The sequence below is a fragment of the Topomyia yanbarensis genome, chromosome 2 (assembly GCF_030247195.1).
Source record: "Topomyia yanbarensis strain Yona2022 chromosome 2, ASM3024719v1, whole genome shotgun sequence".
NCBI classification, from domain to species: Eukaryota; Metazoa; Arthropoda; class Insecta; order Diptera; family Culicidae; genus Topomyia; species Topomyia yanbarensis.
Window position 1 is genome coordinate 370553985 of NC_080671.1, and position 21702 is coordinate 370575686.

General features: G+C 38.2%; 1 protein-coding gene across 1 annotated transcript; it reads left to right on the forward strand.

Annotated features, from left to right (window-relative positions):
• Positions 1-12336: 12336 nt before the first annotated feature.
• On the forward strand, positions 12337-15287 carry LOC131684507 (glycine N-methyltransferase). The gene is made up of 4 exons (XM_058967450.1): positions 12337-12426; positions 14115-14527; positions 14590-14846; positions 14919-15287. Exons 2-4 carry the CDS (start codon positions 14188-14190, stop codon positions 15186-15188), a joined length of 867 nt encoding a protein of 288 aa, XP_058823433.1. The 5' UTR covers positions 12337-12426; positions 14115-14187; the 3' UTR covers positions 15189-15287.
• Positions 15288-21702: the final 6415 nt, after the last annotated feature.

Sequence of the window (21702 nt, forward strand, 5' to 3'; positions counted from 1 at the left end):
GAGCTTAAATCTTATTTTCAACGTTCAACAAACGACTGTATTTTCAGAGCAAAATGTATCAAAGTAAATACACGAATATTATACACAACTAATCAAAAGAGTGGTTTCTTTTTCTGCTAGGTATAATCCCATAGAGCAATCTCTATCGCTTGGCCACGCGTCTCGAACGAGTTCAAAGTGTTATCATTTTGACTGCTCCTCACTTTCTGTACAACTTACATCAATGTCAAGCACCTTGGAAGAACGGCTCATTGCTCTGTTTCTGAGCAAGCAATAAGTAATCTAGCATAGCTAAAACAGCAGGAGAAATGTATTGGTTCCTATTTAGAACCAAAATAAACCGTTTTGTACGCTTTACTGAAACCGATTACATATTTATTAAATATTTAGCATCACTATTTTATGGGGAGTGTCTGGTGTTTTTTTTTACACGTATTGGACATCAAGTCAATTCGTTGATTGATTTTTGAGTCATCGTGTTCGTCAATTTGAAAAAAACATTGAAAAAACTGTTTCGATGAAAACGCTATTAACCCCTTCATGCCCATGTTGATCGTGGACAACAATGTTTTTAAATAGCTATAACTTTTGATTGGGGCAAGTTTTACTCACAAAAACAAGTAAAGCTAATAAATGTGACTATTGCCTTTGATTTGAGTATTAACTGTTACAAGGATCAGCTCTAGAACTGAAGTTATTGCAATTAGTCTGATTGAATTTCGATGGACCAGTGCTGTCAGGGATAGTTTACATTGACGGAAAATGAAATTTTCATATATCTTCGTTATGTTGCAATATTATTGAAAACTGATAAAACTTATCAATTAAGATTATTTTTGGCTACGTTTTCCACGCAATTGGAATATTGTAAATATTCTAGGAGAATTGTATTGAGCATTTGCAGGTAAAAATTAAGCAGCTTCTAGCACTGCGAGGGAAGCACCTACCTTTATGAAAAAAGGCTTTTCGTGTATCTTGACCCCCCCCCCCCCGTTTTTGGGGAAAAATAGTTTTGAAACCCTACATGCACTAGAAAAAAGTTGGGCATGAAAGGGTTAAAGGGTGTCCAACATCAAATTGCATGACGGAAAAACGCTGTAGAAAATGACCCATTGGGTATTTTCTCTTGATAATGTAGGTAGAAGTACTTTAGAGTGTATTGTTTACACTGTATTTTGTATGCGGATTTAACTTGCTACAGCTAATGTTGCTAACTAGTGTACTTAATTTGGAAGCTGAATTAAATTTTCAGTTCGGATTCAATCAAACAAAATTTAGTAATTTAGATGAACGTATGGTTCTTAGAATCATTGGCAGCTGCACGATTGTGAACTGGGAGAACTTGCCTTCATGCTCTCCTTGAAATATAAAATTCAAAACAAAACTATCAACACTATATTTATCATGAAATGGGCTTATTCTGCACGCAATTTGATGTTATAATGAAAATGTTGATAAAAGTCGTCAAACATTTTGAAAGAAGATGTATTTAAAATAATTGAAAAACATATGTAATTTTTTTTATCACCCGGGCGCTTTGCATGGGATGAGGGGGAGGGGGTAGGTAAATGCTACGTTATTTACGAGGGGGAGGTTAGAATTTTGTGACCAAATGCTACGAGGAGGGAGGGAGGGGTCAAAAATCGCCGAAAAAAGCTACATCATTTGTGTACGGCCCCTTACCTGCTTAATGAACATTCTGCTTTACTTCGGTTATGTCTCTGATATTACCCACCCATCTTTTTATTTAATCGTTTGTCAAATTAGGCTAAAACAACCGCTGAACCTTTCGTTTTCGGCTACGATATAATGAAATGCCGGTCTCCTTTTTCATCAAGAGTTGCTCCTTTTCTTCACCTTTTCCCTCTTTCTCGAACAATTTCCGTGGACATACATAACAGTTGGGAACAGTATTACCTCAAATACAGATTTATCTTGGTAGATTGTTCAAATTGTAGAATATGTACGACACATAATTTTGTGGAAAACAAACTGGTTCACAGTTTGGTAACCTGAAATTGAAAGGAAATGGAAACTGTCTAATTCTTAAAAGGGCCGATATACTTTTTTCAATTCAAGCTAGTATACCAACAACGATCTGATCCTACCGGTACAATAGAATACGTACTGAATTGTTTGCAAACATGCTATTTTTATATATGAGCCACTGAACGTAGATATGATATGGAGTGTGACGAACAACGTTGTAATATGTGTCGCACGCCACTGTAATGGCACGTTTTATTCATGATGCAGATAAGTCCTGCTATCACAAAACATTACTTTCATTATTTGTAGTTATCGTTTATTTCACGAAGTTAAATACAATATACGTGCACATATTTCCGATCAAGTTGTGTAAAAATATAGTAATTTTGTCAGTGCAATAGAAGTTATTCGCATTGCAAAACTGGGAAATTACTTCAGCAGTATTAAAACGGGGCCCCCATACTGAAACGTTAGAAGTATTATACTTTAAAAAAAATTTATAACATGTATTGCAATAAAAATAAACACAAAATTAATGCTATTGGTTTTACTTTTATTATAACATTGAATAACTTATCCCAGGCCCGGATGGCCGAGCCCTCTGACTTAGCTTTTTGTTCCAAGTATTCCACAGATAACTCGGTGCCTCGCTTGATCCATAAAGTTGTTCGACCGTTGAGGCATTTAACTCCCGACTTCCCTTTTTTAATCCACCTATTGTGCTATTGTGACTTTCTCATTTCTCCAACCTATGATTCGATGGCTGGTTATGTTCAATATAATTTTAGAAATGTCTATTACATTCTTAGAACATTTATATACAATTGGTCGGCATCCACGAACTTGATGGTCTAAGTATCGACGCTGAAACAAAACTTAATAAGCTTAATAAGCATTAGCTCAATGGTGTTTTTTGTTAACCTATTTTGGCAGACGGGGTAGGTGTGTGAAGGGGATGAAAAACTCACAACCCACAGCCAGCAACACAGCTTATTTTGGTATGCCTGGTGGTTGAGGGCAATGTGAATATAGGGTTTGTAGAAGGTGAGATGAGGTGATAGTCTGAGGGTGGGTTGACGGAGTGGGATCTGAGGGAGGCTTGATGGGTGGCGATGGTAAGAGGATGGTTGTGCGATGTGTAGAGGTGGCTTTGGTTTGCAGTTAGTAATCAGGACCAACAATTTCAAGCAAATTAGAATTTTTATGGAAATTAAGTTCGTATGAGAATTTCACATGTGACCGTATACTTCAACTCCTAACACATGAACCAGAACTCCGATTCCAATTGAATTCAATAGCAGTCAACGGGGATTGTAGATTTGAGAAAATCGAGTCAGACGTTTCGAAGAAGCAGATGTTAACTCACTTCAGGAACTTAGCCACATTCCCGAGGCTTCTAGTTCCGCCGAAAGTATCCAAAGTGGTCAATTTGAGTTTGATTGAGCATCAGGTAGCTGAAACTGTAAATCTAAGCAGCATCTCAACCCGTTACTCGGAAACCGAAAGACTGAATTAAATGAAATTCAGTTGCAGTCTACGGGAACGTTGTACCCTTCATTTGTAGCTAAGTTTAATAAAATTGGTTCGGCAATCTTCGAGTAACCGATGTGCAATAGATCGTCGCATATATACACACACAAGTAAGTCGCCCTTAAACCTCAAATCGGGTTTCTGGTGAAATTACGCGGCCGGAGAACTCTCCGACTGTGTAGACTAGGTCCATCGCTGGGGACCAATTGAGTAGTACGTGACGTAGCACCGGGTTCGGGTCCTCAGTGATCCGGACATCAGGCTTTACTGGACCCACTGGATCAACCTCGACATCATACCCGATCAGAAACACATAACAAGAATATTACAAAGCTATATCTCCCGTTGTTACATGTTTTAATTTTCTGTTATTTTAACTACTAACGAGACCAAATTTATAACACAATATGTTACGAAAATTGCATTCTGTTACAATCTTGTTATTTCATTCTGATCGGGTACCGGGTAGCTCGTGAGTGGGCTAGATGTACCGCCGGGAGTTAGAGCGCGTTATGTCGTGTCGCATAGCCAGCAGTTAAGCGTTGGAGCGCTAGTAAACCGAAAGCAACGCTCCCTCCTGAATGGCTGGACAGACCTCAGCATCTACCGGCTGGCCCGTTGAGTGGACTATGTCCACCGCCGGGCACTAGATCGAGTACATGCGGACGAAGCGGGGAGCTAAATTGCTTACGGAAACGATACCAATGTTGAGCGAAATTTCGCTACCAGGGAACGCTCAGTCGAAGTCGGGTAGGTCACCGCCAAATAATAACCGAGTAGATTTCGATAAAGCTGGGAGCTAAATGGCTTCGGAAAACAAGAGCTAAATGACTCATGGAATTTGCATTCAAACGGCTCCCTGGGACGAGAGCAAAATGTCTACGTAATAGATGGAGACAAGAAGCAGGACAAAAGTCGAGAGTTAAATTGAAGCCTAAAGGTCGTGCCATTTCATGGACCAAGTGAAACTCCGAGATAGAGCAGAAGAAAGAGATGCAACTAAAGCACAACGACCCTCCCCCCAGGAACTAATACCTTGATGTAGTTGTAGTACTACGATTTGATTGTAAATATTGAATGGCCTCTCGAATTACGGGTCCGCTCAGCATAGGTTAAAGCTTCTATAATTTCTCACGAAATGTGAATGAGAATGAGAGGTTGATTGGAGTTCCTTCGAATGAACTGTCAGATGAGTGGTTGAGCACCCACCGGATCCAGTCGTTGTTGGAGCCGAGTTACTTTTGGCGGGTGGTCGCGACGCAGGCGTCGCTCCACTTTTGAGATAACCCTTTCTGCGACCTTTAACCACAGAATAAGCTATAGTGGAGGGGAAACTATTTGTCTCTGGGTTATGAAAGCCATTCGGCAGGACCCGGGGTTTGGTGGTAGAAGATCGAGGTCTGGGGATATTCAAAAGAAATTAGGCTTCCGGTCACGAAGGTATGACTCATGCTTTAAACTGAGGACTCCAAAGATCTGATCTTTCACTTTGTTCTGGATCGTGGAAGAGGCAAGAGTGGTTTAGTTTTTTCTCGCGCCTCGGGGTGGTTTTATAGGTAAAAGATTAAAATCGTGAGATTCTCTGTATCAGTTTTGCCAGTAATTAGTGTCTCTTCCCTACATCGTGCAAGTTAAGTGGCTTCTCGCATATCGAAGCAGTAGTTTTAGAGCGTCGGTATTCCCGAATTAAGGTAACGTGCAAATCGTGGACAGTGCAGTGCGTGCTCTCCCGATCAGAATGAAATAACAAAATTATAACAGAACACAATTTTTGTAACATATTGTAGTATAAACTAGGTCTCGTTAGTAGTTAAAATAACAGAAATTTATAACAAGTAACAATGCGAGATATAGTTTTGGAATATATGTTATGTATTTCTGATCGGGCTAATACCAACTTGTTGTTGGATGCGTGTTCTTTTGTGCAGGTTTGAAACTACAGGATCCCGTCAATCCGATCATCTTCCGTTATCAACCGCTTCTGACCCCGCTATCTAGCTACAAAGTTCCCGGTGAACCATCCGGAAGAGTGACGACCGTCAAACTCGCGCTAGCAAGGAAGCAGTGTCGTTGCCAGCATACGTCCATTGGCTGGGCACCTACTATCGATCAACCCACGTGGGAAGTAATGCAGTAACCTTCATCAGGTCATACTCTGCCAGAAAACGACCGGGCAAATCGCTTGTGGCAACCATATCAGCATCTCCAGCGTACGGAATCTTCGAGCGACCCACGTTAGCCACTCATTTTCGGACGAACACCACGCAAGGTAATTAGATTTTTTATATGCTTTGGGAAGGGAGAGAGGATAGGCCGTGACAATGTTGCTTTCCCAATTCAGTCACGATTGGGGACCTTGTGTTTGAGAAGATCTTTGCCCGTGATGATAAAAAGCGCTAGAGCTAATCAATTATACCGGTCTGAGGCCTTCTTTGTATACTGACTTTGATTTCTAACGAATGTTTTCAGACTGGTAATCAAGGTACCTGAGTCCAGTTGGACCGATCTGGAACCCTAACTCAAAAATAAATAGTACTCGCCCGTAGGAGAGGTCTCAATAACTGGAGTGGCGCTGAAGCCATCCGCTAAATATTGATTAAGGCTCCGGTTCCAAATGTCTCGGGTTACATAGTTTCGTGGGTAAGAAGGGCGAAAAAAGAGTAAGGAGTTTTTGTACTAGTTAGGCACTGTGGGTGTCCTCAACCTACAGAATCACCCAGCACACTCCATAACACCAAAAACACCAAAAATCTTATCTCTGCTATTACCAATAAACAAATGGAACATTCGACGGACATTACCATACCACGAAGTATACGATCACTATGACGGAACTGAACTAGTCGTTTGTAAGGTGACATCAATGGACGAAGGATAACAGACCTCAATATCACTGTTGTAATGCAGCTCACTGAACACAACCACACAGGCACGAAAGTAAGTCGAGAGTCCCACACAGTGCCGATACACTGCAGGCCTTCTCAAACCTATAAAAACACACACGTACACTGACATTTGCCGAACTCGACGAACTGAGTCGAATGATATAATAGACTCAGCCCTCCAGGCCTCGATACAAAAATCGATGCCCAGAGTGATTACACAGCCTTTCTACAGGAGAAAGACAAAAAAAATAATATACTGTTCAAGTGATCTAGTAAACATTATCGGTCTGCACTATGGGGAGGCATGTGGCCAAAAATCGAAAATTGCATCAACTCCAATTCAAACCAATTCTACACTGAACGTTTATATATACTCTAGCTAAGAAATTCCCAGAATATCTCGGAAATATATTTGACTTAACTGTGTATATGGGTGTCTAAAGATAAAAATTTTGAAAAATAGGAATATCACGTGCGTTTGTTGTTCGTATCTTTGCTGAATTTTGAATGAAACATATGTTCAAATATGCCATTTTAAAGCTAAGAAAGCTAAGCTTTGTGATTATATTATTGAAAATGCATATATATTGCATTGGTATGGAGTTATATGAAAAATAACGATTCAAAGTTCTAAAATATACACAAATTGGATCCGGGAAAAAAAGTCCCCCAATGTCCCCCGGAATTCTCGATGGGGGATGCAAGTATAATGCATCTTCTCACTTATAGCGAAGATTTTAGTTACCCGATTTTGTCCTAAACTGAGAACGCATCACTTAAAGTTTTAAAGGCAGTCTTAACTACTCGACCAGAAAATGATACCTCAGTACATGTTTCGGTTGAGTGCTTCATATTCCACAACGAAATAAGCGTGGACTACAATTTTTATTGAAAAGTAAATTCATCTGACTACATTTTTGCTATTCAACATTACTGTGTAGCAATAAATGGTACTGAGTTGTACTGGAATTTCCAACTTACCGTTAACACGATCAATGTAACCAAATATTTTAAATTTTTAAATAGTATGATTTGTAAATTCAAAAATAATCATGCTTATAATAATGAGCCCCGGAATCGTCAAAAGCAGGTTTTGTGACCAAGAATTTTTTTTATGGCCACTCGTAATATAAAAAATATATTTCAATACCTATTCTGATAGTTTTAACTATTTCGTTTTCGTGATATTGGTTTATATAGGATTCATTATACTATATCTCCGGAACAAGAGTTCCAAATGAAACAACAATTAATCGCAAGCTATAAATATGAAGAAAGAGCGATATTTCTTTTAAAGCTCATTGGTCATTTCAACATTGAAATAATCACTAAATATCCTATGCACTTCAAACTACTTTCTATTTACTTCTATTTAATAAATAAATTGAAATATTTATGTCTCTTTTGCGACATGCATTCTCTCTCCGTTACTATTGGTTTGAAGGTTAGAAAGCACATGTTATCTGAGTTTTTCCTTTTTTCGCTTTTTGAGTTTTTTGTAACACTTTGAAGCCAAACTCCCATTTTCGCTAAAAAACTACTAATATTTTTTGTCAAAATAGTTGTAATAATAATTTTATCGAAAGGTCTTGTAGTTAACCGGAGAATGATGTGAAGAAGAACTATGAAAAATTTCGAAACGATAGGCCCAGTAGATTTTGAGTTATGATGCACACCGCATTTTTTCGAGGAGCCTTCGGAAATTCACTGTCACTTGACCAATGAAAATTTACGAAAATATTGTTCAAATACTGCATCATTATATGGAAAGTGATTGAATTGACTAAAACTCTCTGTGCCTCTTTTTTATTTGTTTGAAAAAAAAATTACCTTGAATACTTTACACCAAACCCCCCCCCCCACCTCTCCCCGTCCTCCTCCCCCTTAAGGTTTTTAAACCTGGATACGTCCATTATGAGTTTCGTTCATTATTAACAACTCAAACAAGCTTTTCGCGAAAGAATATGAGACAAAATTTTTTTGGCCACCTGTTTGTATGGAACCTTCCCATAGTGCGTATGGTCAAATAGAACACAAATCTTGATCAATTTAATTCACGCTCCAAATCCCTCACTGTGTGCCAAAAACCGCTAGTATCAAAAAAAATCCGTTATTTCGGCTTACGGCACTCGAAAAATACAGTATCCAAGCATCTTCTCAGTGAATTTCGCAATGATCTATGAAGAGATTCGAGAGATATGGCGTTTCATGAGGCTACCAGCTGTATACCCACAGGTTTTGTCTGATCTTTACAAACAATGAAATATTTATCTACTTATTTGGTATTAAGCATTCGAAACATATAGTATTCAAGTATATTCCCTTCATATTTGAAAATATTTCATTGAGGGAATCGAAAGTTATAGCGATTGGAATTTGTAGGCGCTCATCAATGGGTTTCTTTCTAGACTTTTTGAACGCTTGCTTTGTACTGCAAACTTTGGAAATGATCATTGAAGTGTTAATTAGTAGAAATAATCCCAATGGCCGGCTGCTCGGAGCTCGAATTCCTCAGTTTAAAATGCTCGGAAATTTATCGCGAGCGACTTTCGTACATATTGCAAGGAATATATTGTCTATCCTTACATATATGGGGTAAAACGCACCCCCGGGGCAAAATGCACCCCTTGCTTATATCGAAAACAGCTGGAAATTTCTAGAAAACGGTAACACCAGTCGGAAGTGCGCCATGGTAAACATACACTGTCAAAGTTTGACAACCGTACATCAATAGCAGCTCGAGAAATAAACAAAACACAATAACGTGTCCTTCTCATGTAATTATTGTGGCTCGTGCAACAAGGATTTTCCGCTCTTATAAATACTGTTTTACTATTATATTAGAGCATTCCAATTCTATTTATACCGTTGTTCATTATTCTGTCGCACCACATATGAAAAATCTACTAAATAATTCACTTTTTGCTAAATTAATATCTCTGCTCCATCGGGGGCAAAATGCCCTCTTCTCTGATTTTGCTGCTTTTTAATCGAAAACAGAAAAATCGTTCTGAAAACTAACCAATTGCATAACCTAAGGCTATTTAATGGCACACTTTTGTGAAATCTCGTCAGAAAACAAAACTACTTGCTTGTTCGCCGAGCATTATGCCCCGTTGTTGCGGTGCATTCTACCCCGTTGTTTTAGTGCATTATGCCCCGTTGTTGTGGTGCATTTTGCCCCCGCATAGGTGCGTTTTGTCCCGCTTTTTTTTTTCAAAAGATGATTTTTAATGATTTTGAAGAATTGAATTATTTTCATGTTTTTGAATATTTTGCAAAGCGTTATAATTTTGATTACAGAGGAAAATGTTGGCTAAACGATATCCTTAATTAAATTCTCCCAATTGATGTTCTATAGCTTAGTTATGATCATATTTCCTTAAGGGGTGCGTTTTACCCCATCTTCCCCTAACGCCCCGCGGAAGAATAATTATTAAAATGCCTATTCGAACGGCATTCATATTTCTGCAGGGTTCGCACACCTGAAAACTCTGCACGTTGAGTATGATGTACTACTCCCAAGTATAATACAATTGGTTCAATATGCAATTTCAAGAGGCTATGATCAATAACAGATGGAGCTTGCAAAAGAAACATGATTTGTATTTTTAATAAAAAGTTTGACCGATTTACACACATTCTTATTTGAGCAATTCATGATCGTAACACCCTTTAGTATTGGGTATATTTTGTATAATATGTACTATTCCCAGAACAGGGGACAGCACAAACATTAATTATTTATCAGCGCGAGGTGAATCCTCGCCAGCTGCTGGCGATGACTTGTATAATAATCTGGGGGCAACATTTCCAGACAGGAGCGGATCCAGAAAAAAATTTCGAATGGGGTCCGAAATTTTGATTTTAGAGTGTTCGTTGTACAATGCGTAATATGTAATACCCTCATTTAATTAAAATCAGCTTTGGTGAACGAATCTGATTTGGAATGATTTAGAATTTAGAATGAATTTAAAATAGAAACTACTTTAAAATTTCTCATGAAGTTTAAAATTTTCGGGGGGGTCCGGACCCCCAAGACCCCCCTCTGGATCCGCCACTGTTTCCAGATGAGAAAAATAAAGAATACTGCAAAATAAAAGCAAAGTGCTCTATCATCTTGTTTTTGACCAATACGGATGTACTTTAATGTCTCATCGTGAAACAGTAGATTGGTGCGAAAAGAAATTACTGTCAGCCTCAACCAGAGAAAGGGTGTGTCCTGTCTTTCAATTCTTATCATGTAAGCTTGTGTCTAGTTCGGTTTTACCAAAACATTTCTTGAATAATACTATTTGCAAAACAAAATAATTACGTAAAGAAATGTGCCCTGTGTTGAACTCAGCATTACAAAAAATATTCTAATATTCTATTTTCCAATAGCAATGCCGTTATCTTAGTAAAAATCTTTTTATCGTTCCTTGATGATTGATTTGTTGGGAAGGTCCTCATTCAAAATTTTCAAAAATTTGATATTTTTTTCTTTGCATTTTTTGAAAAAGTCATTATGTTAAATGGGTTTGCGATCCGCACATCAAAAAAAAAATTCTACAGGCCATTGTTCGCAGCGGCGCCCTGGCTACCATGGGACTCTCTCGGCTCATGACACGCGCTACAGGTAGAAACCTTTTCATAGTATTATGTACGTTTCCAGAACGCTTCGCGGAGTTGGAGGAAGGGCTGTTATACTGACCTGGCATTGCATACTAATCGGGAGTTATCAAGCAACCACTAAAAACGGTGAAAAACGAAGTTTTGGTAAAAATGGTTAAAGTAACCTTTCAGTAAGCCATATAGCGATCCCCCATTTAAATTTTTTTGATTTTGACACATATTGACTCAAATTCGTTTATAAATCACAAAACTTTTTTACTCGATCTTGGCAGAAATAACACTTATTTTTAGTGAGGGTCCGCCATGTTGGATCGGCCATTTTGAATTTCGAAAAACTTCGGCTTCAGATTCGTAATCAGCAATGACCAAAATCCCCAATTCAATGTAATTGAAATTCTACCACGAATAAATCATCGAAAGTGTTCTCAAAACTTTAAACGCGTTTATCTCAAAACATTGAATTTTCAAAACTGCGTACAATCTCATTTAAAAACGGTTCAGTTTAAAAAATTCGTCTTTTGATCTCTCGAAAGAAAACCTTTTTAATTGGAGGAAGGATCACCAAAATCTACAAATTAGTTGTATTCACTATTTTTAGTGAAACCTCCAAAAGGAACAAAGGGCTAACAAATCGATCTCAAAGTTCGAGATCGCACCCTTATACCAAATTTGAAGTTTTTTACCCATTTTTAGGCCATTAATCCAATAAATTTAGTTTACCTTATAAGCTTATTATTTGTTTTGTGTTTCCGATCAAACTTGAGGCAGCAGGCTATACGCAATTTTGGATTTCCACGCGCACCTAATCTTAGACAGAACGTCACCACGGTCGCCATTTTGTTTTTTTCTTTTCGTCTTGAAAAAATTTGTAAATGAAGACGAAAATAAAAGCTTTTTGAATCCCGAAACTGTTTTCTTCTATGTTTTTTCATTGGCCCACCAAAAATTCCGAAGTTCGTTTAATTTTTGGCCATTTGAATGACAACCTTCTCTTAAATTTAATCAAGGATGCCATCACTTTATATTGTTGTTATATAGTGACCTATACGATGTCTAAATGTGAGGATAATTTCGTATTACCAAATCCATGCTCTAAAATTTAGAGCAAGTGGGGGTTGGTTTCCACTAGATCTGAAAATTCTTGAAACCTTTGAGCCCGAAGGAAACTGCGTCATGATTTAAAAACCTTTGTTGAACGTGATCACAACAGAAGTTAGCGCCAACTCACGGTGCACTGCTGATAAGGGAATTTCGTGCCATTTCTACAAGTTGAATAATACATAATCAGGAACTACAAAAACTGTAAAGCTTATCAATAGTACGAATATTTGTGAAGTGCGATTCAGTCGACAGGCGTGATCTCCTCCGAACGGTAGTGTCCAGAAGTATTAGCAATCCTTAAGCTAGGGTAAGTGTCTTGTCTATACCAGCTAGAATAACTAGAAATTATAAATGAATAGAATATAGCATGGGTTACTTGAAGTGCAAATTGAGTGTTTGATAAATTTTCTGTTGAATTTAAAACTATGACAAATTATTTGTGTACTGTGGAATGTAATACCGCCCTAGATATAAATTATTGGAAATAATTCCAGTTATGCGTATGAAATATGGAACTATACACACCGTTTATATTTATCAACTATGTGTGATTACTCATTTTTGAATTTGGTTCTGTTAAAATAAAGTAACACTGCTTCAATGCTTCAATCGCAGAAAAAGGCAATTTAGTTTATATTCGAAAATTAATGGTTCCACGCATTTACGTTGCAAAATCATATTAATAACCGAACATTGCGTCAATGAAATTTCTCCGCATTCTATCATATTCCAATGTATACAACCCCTTAATGCACTATCCCAACAATAGTAAAACTTGGTAACTGGTTTATGAACATATGGTTTTCAAACTCCTTCAATACGCTAGTTCAAAGCATCCCAACATTGAGTTTTTCATGAATTCGAATTAGTATTTAGCCAGTCCTAAAGAGGGCGTCTGGTGTAAAATGCTCAAAACGAAAGTTATTTTGAAGGCAAAGCAACAATGGATCTTTTGTGCAATGTCAAGATTTATTTATACATACATTGAGTTTCTGAAAATGTAAAAAACGCTGTAGAAAATAACCCATTAGATATTTTCTCATGAAAATTTGGGTAGAAGTAGTTTAGAGTGTATTGTTTACACTGTATTTTATTACTGTCAGTTTCACAAAAAATTTTGCCGATAGATTGAAATCTGCGTGTGTTATAACAAATAGGCGCTAGGAATACATGGTTGTTTTAAACAAAAGGAGTTCAGCGTGACGCCTCCCCCTTAAATTGTGAACCTTGTTAACCCTTTCATGCTCAACTTTTTTCTAGTGCATGTAGGGTTTCAAAACTATTTTTCCATAAGAACGATGGGGTCAAGAAACACGAAAAGCAAATTTTCATAAAGATAGGCGCTTCCATCGCAGTGCTAGAAGCTGGTAAATTTTTATCTTCTAATGCTCAATACAATTCTTCTAGAATAGTTACAATAGTCCAATTACGTGGAGAACGTAGCCAACGATAGTCTAAATTGATAAGTTTTATCAGTTCTCAATTATATTGCACCATAACGAAGATATATGAAAAAATCATTTTCCGTCGTCAACGTCAACTGTCCCTGGCAGCACTGCTCCATCGGAATCCAATCAGACTAATTCCAATAACTTCAGTTCTAGGGCTGATCTTTGTAACTAATAATACTCAAATTAAAGGCAATAATCACATTAATAAGTCTTACTTGTTTTTGTGAGCAAATCTCGCCTCAATCAAAAGTTATAGCTGTTTAAAAACGTTGTTGTCCACAAACAACATGGGCATGAATGGGTTAAACGATATAGCCTGACTATTTTATTTGTCCGTCTGCTTTAAACCTGAGGTATGGCACATTCACAAACCATGCTGCCGACGTCATTTTTAAAACACCCTACAATGCTTACACGTAACCTTCGCAATTCCTAATCAAGTTCATGTTGCAATGCCAGTACAGAAGCGTGATCGAAAGACTCGGTCGCTCAGCAGAAACTCGCCTCGAATCATCCATTTCAATACCCACTCTACTTGTTTCAGCCTTATCTGGGCAGACCTTTCGAGTTTATCGCCAATTTTTCAACGATCAGCGGCTGAAAAGAAGACAAAAAATATGCCCCAAGCAGACTCTGTGTTCCAATCGCGCTCGGACGGTATTTCCGCAGAAGGTGTCCGAGATCAGTACGCCGATGGTAAGGCAGCCAAGGTTTGGGAGATCTTTATAGGAGATAAAAAATCCCGTACCGAGAACTACCGTAACTTTCTGGTGGAGAAATTACGCGACAATGGGTGCAAGCGAATTCTGGATGTGGCTTGCGGAACAGGTGTCGATTCGATTATGCTGCTCGAGGAAGGGTTCGAGGTCGTCTCGATCGATGCATCGGATAAAATGCTAAAGTATGCCTTGAAAGAGCGCTGGGAAAGGAGAAAAGAACCCACCTTCGATAACTGGGGTAAGTTTAGTTATCCATGATCCATGACAATCCATTATTCTATAAACGTGTCAATTTCACAGTAATTGAAGAGGCTAACTGGTTGACATTGTATGATGACATTCAGCACTTAATCGGAGACGGATTTGATGCGGTGATGTGTCTAGGCAATTCCTTCGCTCATCTGCTGGACAATTACGGTGACCAACGCGAGCAGATTCAGGCGATTCGTAACTTTGAAAAGTGTGTCAAACCCGGCGGTTTGCTGCTAATAGATCATCGGAACTACGACAATATCATGGACACTGGAGCAACCCCTGCCAAGTGCATCTATTATAATGTACGTTCGTGTCTTTTATATATGCAACCGGCAATAGTTGTTATTTAATCTTACTTTTCGTATCGCCCACAGAGCAGCCACACTGCTGACATAAAAACTTCAGTACTTTATGTGGCCTCCAAACCGACGCTGGTCATGCTGGATTACGTGATTAGCACTGGATCTGGTGGCGCCAGCGAGTTCCGCCTGTCCTATCACCCCCACAAACTGTCGGTTTTCGAGGATATCCTGAAAAGCATATTCGAAGGATCCAAGTCGTACGAGATCTACGGAGATTTCAAACCACTGACCAAAGCGGCTAGTCCCGCCTTCTACATTCACGTCGTGAAAAAGAATGAATAAATCATGACCACTTAGAAGCCATTAAATAATACCTTTGATACCGGAATGCTGTTAATATCTGCCGCCTACCATTAGCAATATATGCTAGCATTGATTTGACTTAATTTGCGTTTTATTTAGCGTACCCTGAACATCGGGTTTGTCGTAACTGAGAGTTCCACTGCCCATACCGGGATAAGTCTTTAGCAAGCCAACGGCGACATAAATGGAAGTGAAGAAAAGTCAAAAGTTCACGCTGTTCATTCGCATACAGCAATACCAGCTTCTGAAAGATTACACTCAGATTTTTTTGCGCGGTTTTTACGTGGTTTTCATTTACGCGGATTTTGAAATTTATGCGGTTTTCATTTACGCGGCCTGTATCCCTGTGCCTGTAACCTCAGTGTATTTAAAAATCGATTTTTTCGGCTTTGATGCATTTTCTTTCGATTCTCTTTTTATTGTGAAACAGAATTAAATGCTTCATTTGTCTGAAACATTAAAACTATTTACTCAGGGCAAGCACATCAAATCCTCACACTTAGAATTGATATAAAATCGTACTAGTTGTCTTCACTAGTGGTGCTATGGACATTACAAAGAGAAGGGAACTCTTCATTTTTGTCACCAGCGACATTTTTATAAGCATTCCCCGGTTATAGATAACTCACAATCCTTAAGTAATAGATTGTTTTGCTGCTGAAATAAATAATGCAAAATTATGTTAAATTTAAAACCTTAGACACAAACTAGGCGTGTTTTCCACTCTATCACGACTGACGCTGGAATGAGTTGAATCATCTATTCTCCAAATTAAAATTACCAAAACTAAATTCTAAACAAGTTTTACTTGGTGAAGATGACAATGAAGACTTCATTTTGCAGTTAATACAAGTGTTAATATGTTTAGTTTGGAGATCGTAACTAATCTTCAGAGCTCCGTAGTATTGACAACTTTGGGTGAGCTTGAAAGAAAAAATAATTTCAATCTAGGCCCTACTGCGTTCAAGGTCGTGGCTCGGTGGCCCACTTGTTAGACGCAGGAATCGGGAAAGAGTAGCGTCTGGCTCAAATGGTACGTTCCCCATGTTGATCGAAGATTTGTGCTTTGCCATGATCTGCATTTTCATCATTTCCCTGATGGGAAGGATTGGGGATGTGGTAAGGTTAGGGGTAAGAAAAATAACGACACAGAACAATTAAAACAGCACCCCTAAAGGATGCTCAGGTGCTACAGAGGGCCGACCACAAATATGACCATCGTCGATTCGAACGAAACTTTGAAGTTGTTTTTTAATCTCCATGATTTTCTCTGACAATTGCAAGATTTTGATATAAGAGCAACTTTTCTAAAGAGAGTAGACATGTCTAAGTGTATTAATTTCAATTTTTTTTATTACTGTATTTTATACAGCAAAACTTTTCGAGAATGAGTTGAATATTTTCGTTCGACAAAAATATGCACTAAAAAATGTTGTTCCGTTTTGTTTAATTTTTAATATTTTATCAAACAAAAACCTAAAGAGAAAAGAAACATTTTGAATGTTTTGTATGATGGAAAACTTATCGATAAAAAAGTTATTCTAACAATAACTCTACACATATTTTTAAATTTCATACTCATTGACATACAAAACATAAATTTTATTGCAGAATACACCCAGGTTTTTTACGCTGTTTTTTTGCGCGTTTTACGAGGTCTTTCACGCGGATTTTCCAATTAACGCGGTTTTTTACGCGGATTTTTTAATTAACGCGGTTTTTGCAAAAATATTCTTTCTTTTGTTCTTTTGAATGCAAAAGACTTTTTCTGAAAAAAATTTCTAAGTCCTTTTAAATGCAAAGAACAAAAGGACTTAGAATATTTTTCGCAATTAACACGGTTTTTGCAAAAAATATTCTAAGTCCTTTTGAATGCAAGAAGATTTTCGGAAAGATAGAAGAGACGGGTTGAAGAGTAGGTGCCAGAAATTGGTTTTTGACGCCATTTTGAAATCAAAAATGGCAACTTCCGGTTTAGCGAAATTCGCTATAACCCAATCAATATGGGTATTTTCGGAATGGTCTTGAAAAGTAGGTACCAGAAATTGGCTTTTGACGCCATTTTGAAATCAAAGATAGCGACTTCCGGTTTAGCGAAATTCGCTATAACTCAATCAATATGGGTATTTTCGGAATGGTCTTGAAGAGTAGGTGCCAGAAATTGGTTTTTGGCGCCATTTTGTATCTGCTCTTTAAGACCATTCTGAAAATATCCATATTGATTGCGTTATAGCGAATTTCGCTAAACCGGAAGTCGCCATCTTTGATTTCAAACTGGCGTCAAAAATCAATTTCTGGCACCTACTCTTCAAGACCATTCCGAAGATATCCATATTGATTGAGTTATAACGAATTTCGCTAAACCGGAAGTCGCCATCTTTGATTTCAAAATGGCGTCAAAAATCAATTTCTGGCACCTACGTCACAAGACCATTCCGAAAATATCCATATTGATTGAGTTACATGTAACGAATTTCGCTAAACCGGAAATCGCCATCTTTGATTTCAAAATGGCGTCAAAGATCAATTTCTGGCACCTACTCTTCAAAACCATTCCGAAAATACCCACATTGATTTGGTTTATAGCGAATATATATAGGTTTTGTGAGTTATCGTGTTCGCCAATTTGAAAAACGCACTTTTGAGAAAAACGCCATTATAGGGTGTCGCACATCAAATTGCATCACGGAAAAAACGCCGGAGAAAATAACCCATTGGGAATTTTCTCTTGAAAACTTAGGTAGGAGTAGTTCAGAGTATGTGTATTTACAGTGTATTTTCGAAAATTGTTGCCGATAGATTGAAATCTGCGTGTGTTACTGGCTGTTTAAAACAAAAGAAGTTCAGCGTGGCCACCGAGATTACAGGAGACTATTCTGAAGGTTCAATACCAACTATTAAGCAGATAAGAAAGAAGTCGTTTTTTTTGCCCACTACACCAGACGCTCCCCTTAAACTATATAGCTAAGTTATATTTTTGTTGTTTTCATGTAGCCAGCTACAGGATATATTATGGGCCTTTTGAAAAACCTATTGTCGCTGATGGAGAATCGCGAATAACTTATGAAAAGGTCGTAATAAAATAAAATAATTGTGTTGTTAAAACAAAATTTAAAATATCTCGAGAACTACTACATTTCAGAATTTTTTTGTTATCAGCATTTTGATTTAAAATGGTGTTTAGAAACATATTCGAAAAGTAAATTGTATTTTTGACTACAGATAGTATGAATTATGAAAATATGTCAAAAGTTGTTGTTAGGACAACTTTTTTGGTGATTTACTTAGTGTTATAGAAAGAAGTAAATCGATCGAAAAAGTTTGCGCATTGAATATTTACGATGTGAATTTATTCTATTTTGTGATTCAACATTGAATGCACCGAAATGTTCGCCACAAAATTTTGTTTGATCAGTTTTCAAAAAGGTTACTAAAATCGGTTGTCGGAACCCAAACATGGTCGGTTGTCGGCACCCCATTTTTGTGGCAAATGCTCTCAATAACCTAATCAATATGACACATTCTTTCGTGACGTTTACAACGATTTGGCGAATCTTCATTCGACAAATATTTTATAACTTTATCAAATGAACACCTACATTAAAATTTATTACAGATTCAGAAAGTAGACAAAATTTCACGAAAGATTCAATCAACATAAACTGAATACACTAGAATTTGATGATTTGACTTTTATTGAAATGCGTTGAAAGTTCTAATTTGTCACGCGTTGTAACGTCACGCTACATTATCGGTCAGGAAACAATCCTCTTCCAGTATATTCAGTTTATATTGATTGAATCTTTCGTGAAATTTTGTCTACTTTCTGAATCTGTAATAAGTTTTGATGTAGGTGTTCATTTGATAAAGTTATAAAATATTTGTCGAATAAAGATTCGTCAAATTGTTGTAACGTCACGAAAGAATGTGTCATATGGGTATTTTGGAACGGGATTTACGAATAGATTCCTGAGATCGATCTTTAGCACCATTCTGAAAACCAGGAAGGCGACCTCTGGTTTAGTGTTTTACTTTTACATGAAGAAAGCCCACCTGGTCGTGTTTTCACCGCTAGGTAGTACTGTATACACCAGATTGTCACGACCAGACAATTTGGCGGGAACGAGCGGGGTTACCCTATAGCCCTTCACCTTTGTCAGACTTCTATCTGATCTGAAGCTTTGGTAAAAAAAATGGAATGCCTGAAACGAACTCAATTGCAGTGAATGCGATCCGTCAGTGCATTAGCAGTGCGTAATTTTCGCACTAGTTTTTCACATACACATATTGTGATTCTGATGAAGAATGATGTTCATAATGCCTTTGATGGTTGTTGAAATGAATAAATTTCCTTTTCCCTTTAAATCTTGATGATTATCATACATATTTTTCCATTTTTAATAAATTTTCTTAGGGTGCTAGCAACCGACCACATTTTTCAAAATGGTAAAAAATAATCATTTTACTAAATTGTTAATAATTGTTTTCAAGTTGACAGAATAAATTAAATTCTTTCGTGAGTTGTTAGCTAAGGCCTCTAGCTTTCCATTGGTATGCTTATTCCCATATATTGTTCAATTGGAGTAATGTTGTGAGCCACAACAAAAGTGTGCCGACATTCCCCTATTTAGGCCAAGAAATATCCTATGTACTAGAAGTACATGTGACATGAACAATAACAGTAACTCATCATACGTCTCCCAACCTTTGAACGGAACGGATCGTTATATTTCACAGTGGTATTCGGTGTGTAAATTTCAGTGAGTGAAGGTCATCCTTTGTTCGTTCGTTAGCTGCCGTTCTGCTGGTGCCGGCAGTAAATCCAGTACATTGTTTTCGCTATTGCGGAACAATCGACGTTGTTAGCAGGTAAGTTTTGCTTTATTTTTTTCCTCGTTTGCTTTCTTTCCTTTTCCCGACTTTTACTCTACCTTGTAATCAAATAATAAGACACATTCCCGGTTATATAACGCTCTGCCCTCGTGCTTAAATGACCGACGGCGAAATACCATCTGATGTAATCATGGAAGTCTCTGATCCCCCTAACACTCGCATTGCTCCCCGTATAAAGCAGTACCCAGAAGGTTCCTCTGGGCCATGGGTGGTATATTTTCGGACCGGAGAGAAAACGGTTAATATATTAAAACTTTCTCGAGATCTGACTGCTAATTACCCGGCCGTAACTCAGATAACACGTGTTCGGGCAAACAAGATACGTGTTCTAGTGAATGATCTCGGCCAGGCAAACGCGATTGCTTGCTGTGAGCGCCTTACGCGGGAATTTAAAGCGTACGTGCCTTGTGTGGCCGTAGAAATCGATGGGGTAGTGTCCGAACCAGGCCTGAAATGCGAAGAACTGTTGGAGCACGGGGTTGGCTGCTTTAAGGACCCCTCGCTTGAACAGATTAAGATCATGGAATGCAAACAATTGTATACCGCAAACACCGAGGGAAGTAAGACTACCTACTCTCTATCAGGCTCGCTTCAGGTGACATTCGCCGGGTCCTCTCTTCCCAACTACATCCTCCTTGACAAGGTTCGCCTACCAGTTCGCCTGTTTGTACCGCGGGTCATGAGCTGCAGCAATTGCAAGCAGTTGGGCCACACAGTCACATATTGTGGAAATAAGAAACGATGCGGCAAATGCGAAGGAGAGCATGAGGATGACTCTTGCGACAAAGAAACTGAAAAGTGTATTTGCTGCGGGGGCCCTTCACATGCTCTTAAATCATGTCCTGCGTACAAGCAGCGCGGGGATAAAATTAAGCGCTCCCTTAAGGAACGCTCAAGGCGTTCTTATGCAGAAATGCTAAAGGGTGCTTCGCCATCTGTCCTGTCCGAAAATCCCTATGCTGATTTGGCTAACGTTGAGCAAGAATCTGATGACCCACGAGAGGGAACATCTTTGGTTAACCCAGGGGAATCCAGGAAGAGGAGAAATCTAGCCTCCCCTAGATTGCCTCGTAAAGGTGCCAAGGTGTCGTCCCCTCAGAGTGCGCCAACAACATCTAATAAATTCAACGGAAGTGCTACCAAAAATCCGAAGCAAGTTGCTCCAGGGCTTGGAAACTTTAATTCTAACAAGGAGTACCCACCACTTCCAGGGACACCAGAAACCCCAAGTGTCCCTCTTTTTCAAACAGACACTCAATCCAGTAATGGACTAATGAAATTTTCTGACATAGTGGACTTAATTTTTACAGCTTTCAATATTACTGATCCTCTTAAAAGCCTTCTGATACGTTTTCTCCCTATAGTGCAAACATTTTTGAAGCAGTTGACTACTAAATGGCCCCTCCTTGCAGCGATCGTATCCTTCGATGGCTAAGTCATCGAACGAGGTCACCGATTCGATCACTGTTCTACAGTGGAACAGCAGAAGTATCCTCCCGAAAATCGATTCCTTTAAATTTTTACTAAATAGTTTAAAATGTGATGCTTTCGCATTATGTGAAACTTGGTTAACTTCCGATATAAATCTCAACTTCCACGA

Bases quoted from the DNA above. Each gene is read 5' to 3' on its own strand.
- LOC131684507 (XM_058967450.1), top strand. From the start codon at position 14,188: ATGCCCCAAGCAGACTCTGTGTTCCAATCGCGCTCGGACGGTATTTCC. The intron at 14,528-14,589 runs GTAAGTTTAGTT...TCAATTTCACAG, and splicing joins ACCCACCTTCGATAACTGGG to TAATTGAAGAGGCTAACTGG. The intron at 14,847-14,918 runs GTACGTTCGTGT...TATCGCCCACAG, and splicing joins CCAAGTGCATCTATTATAAT to AGCAGCCACACTGCTGACAT.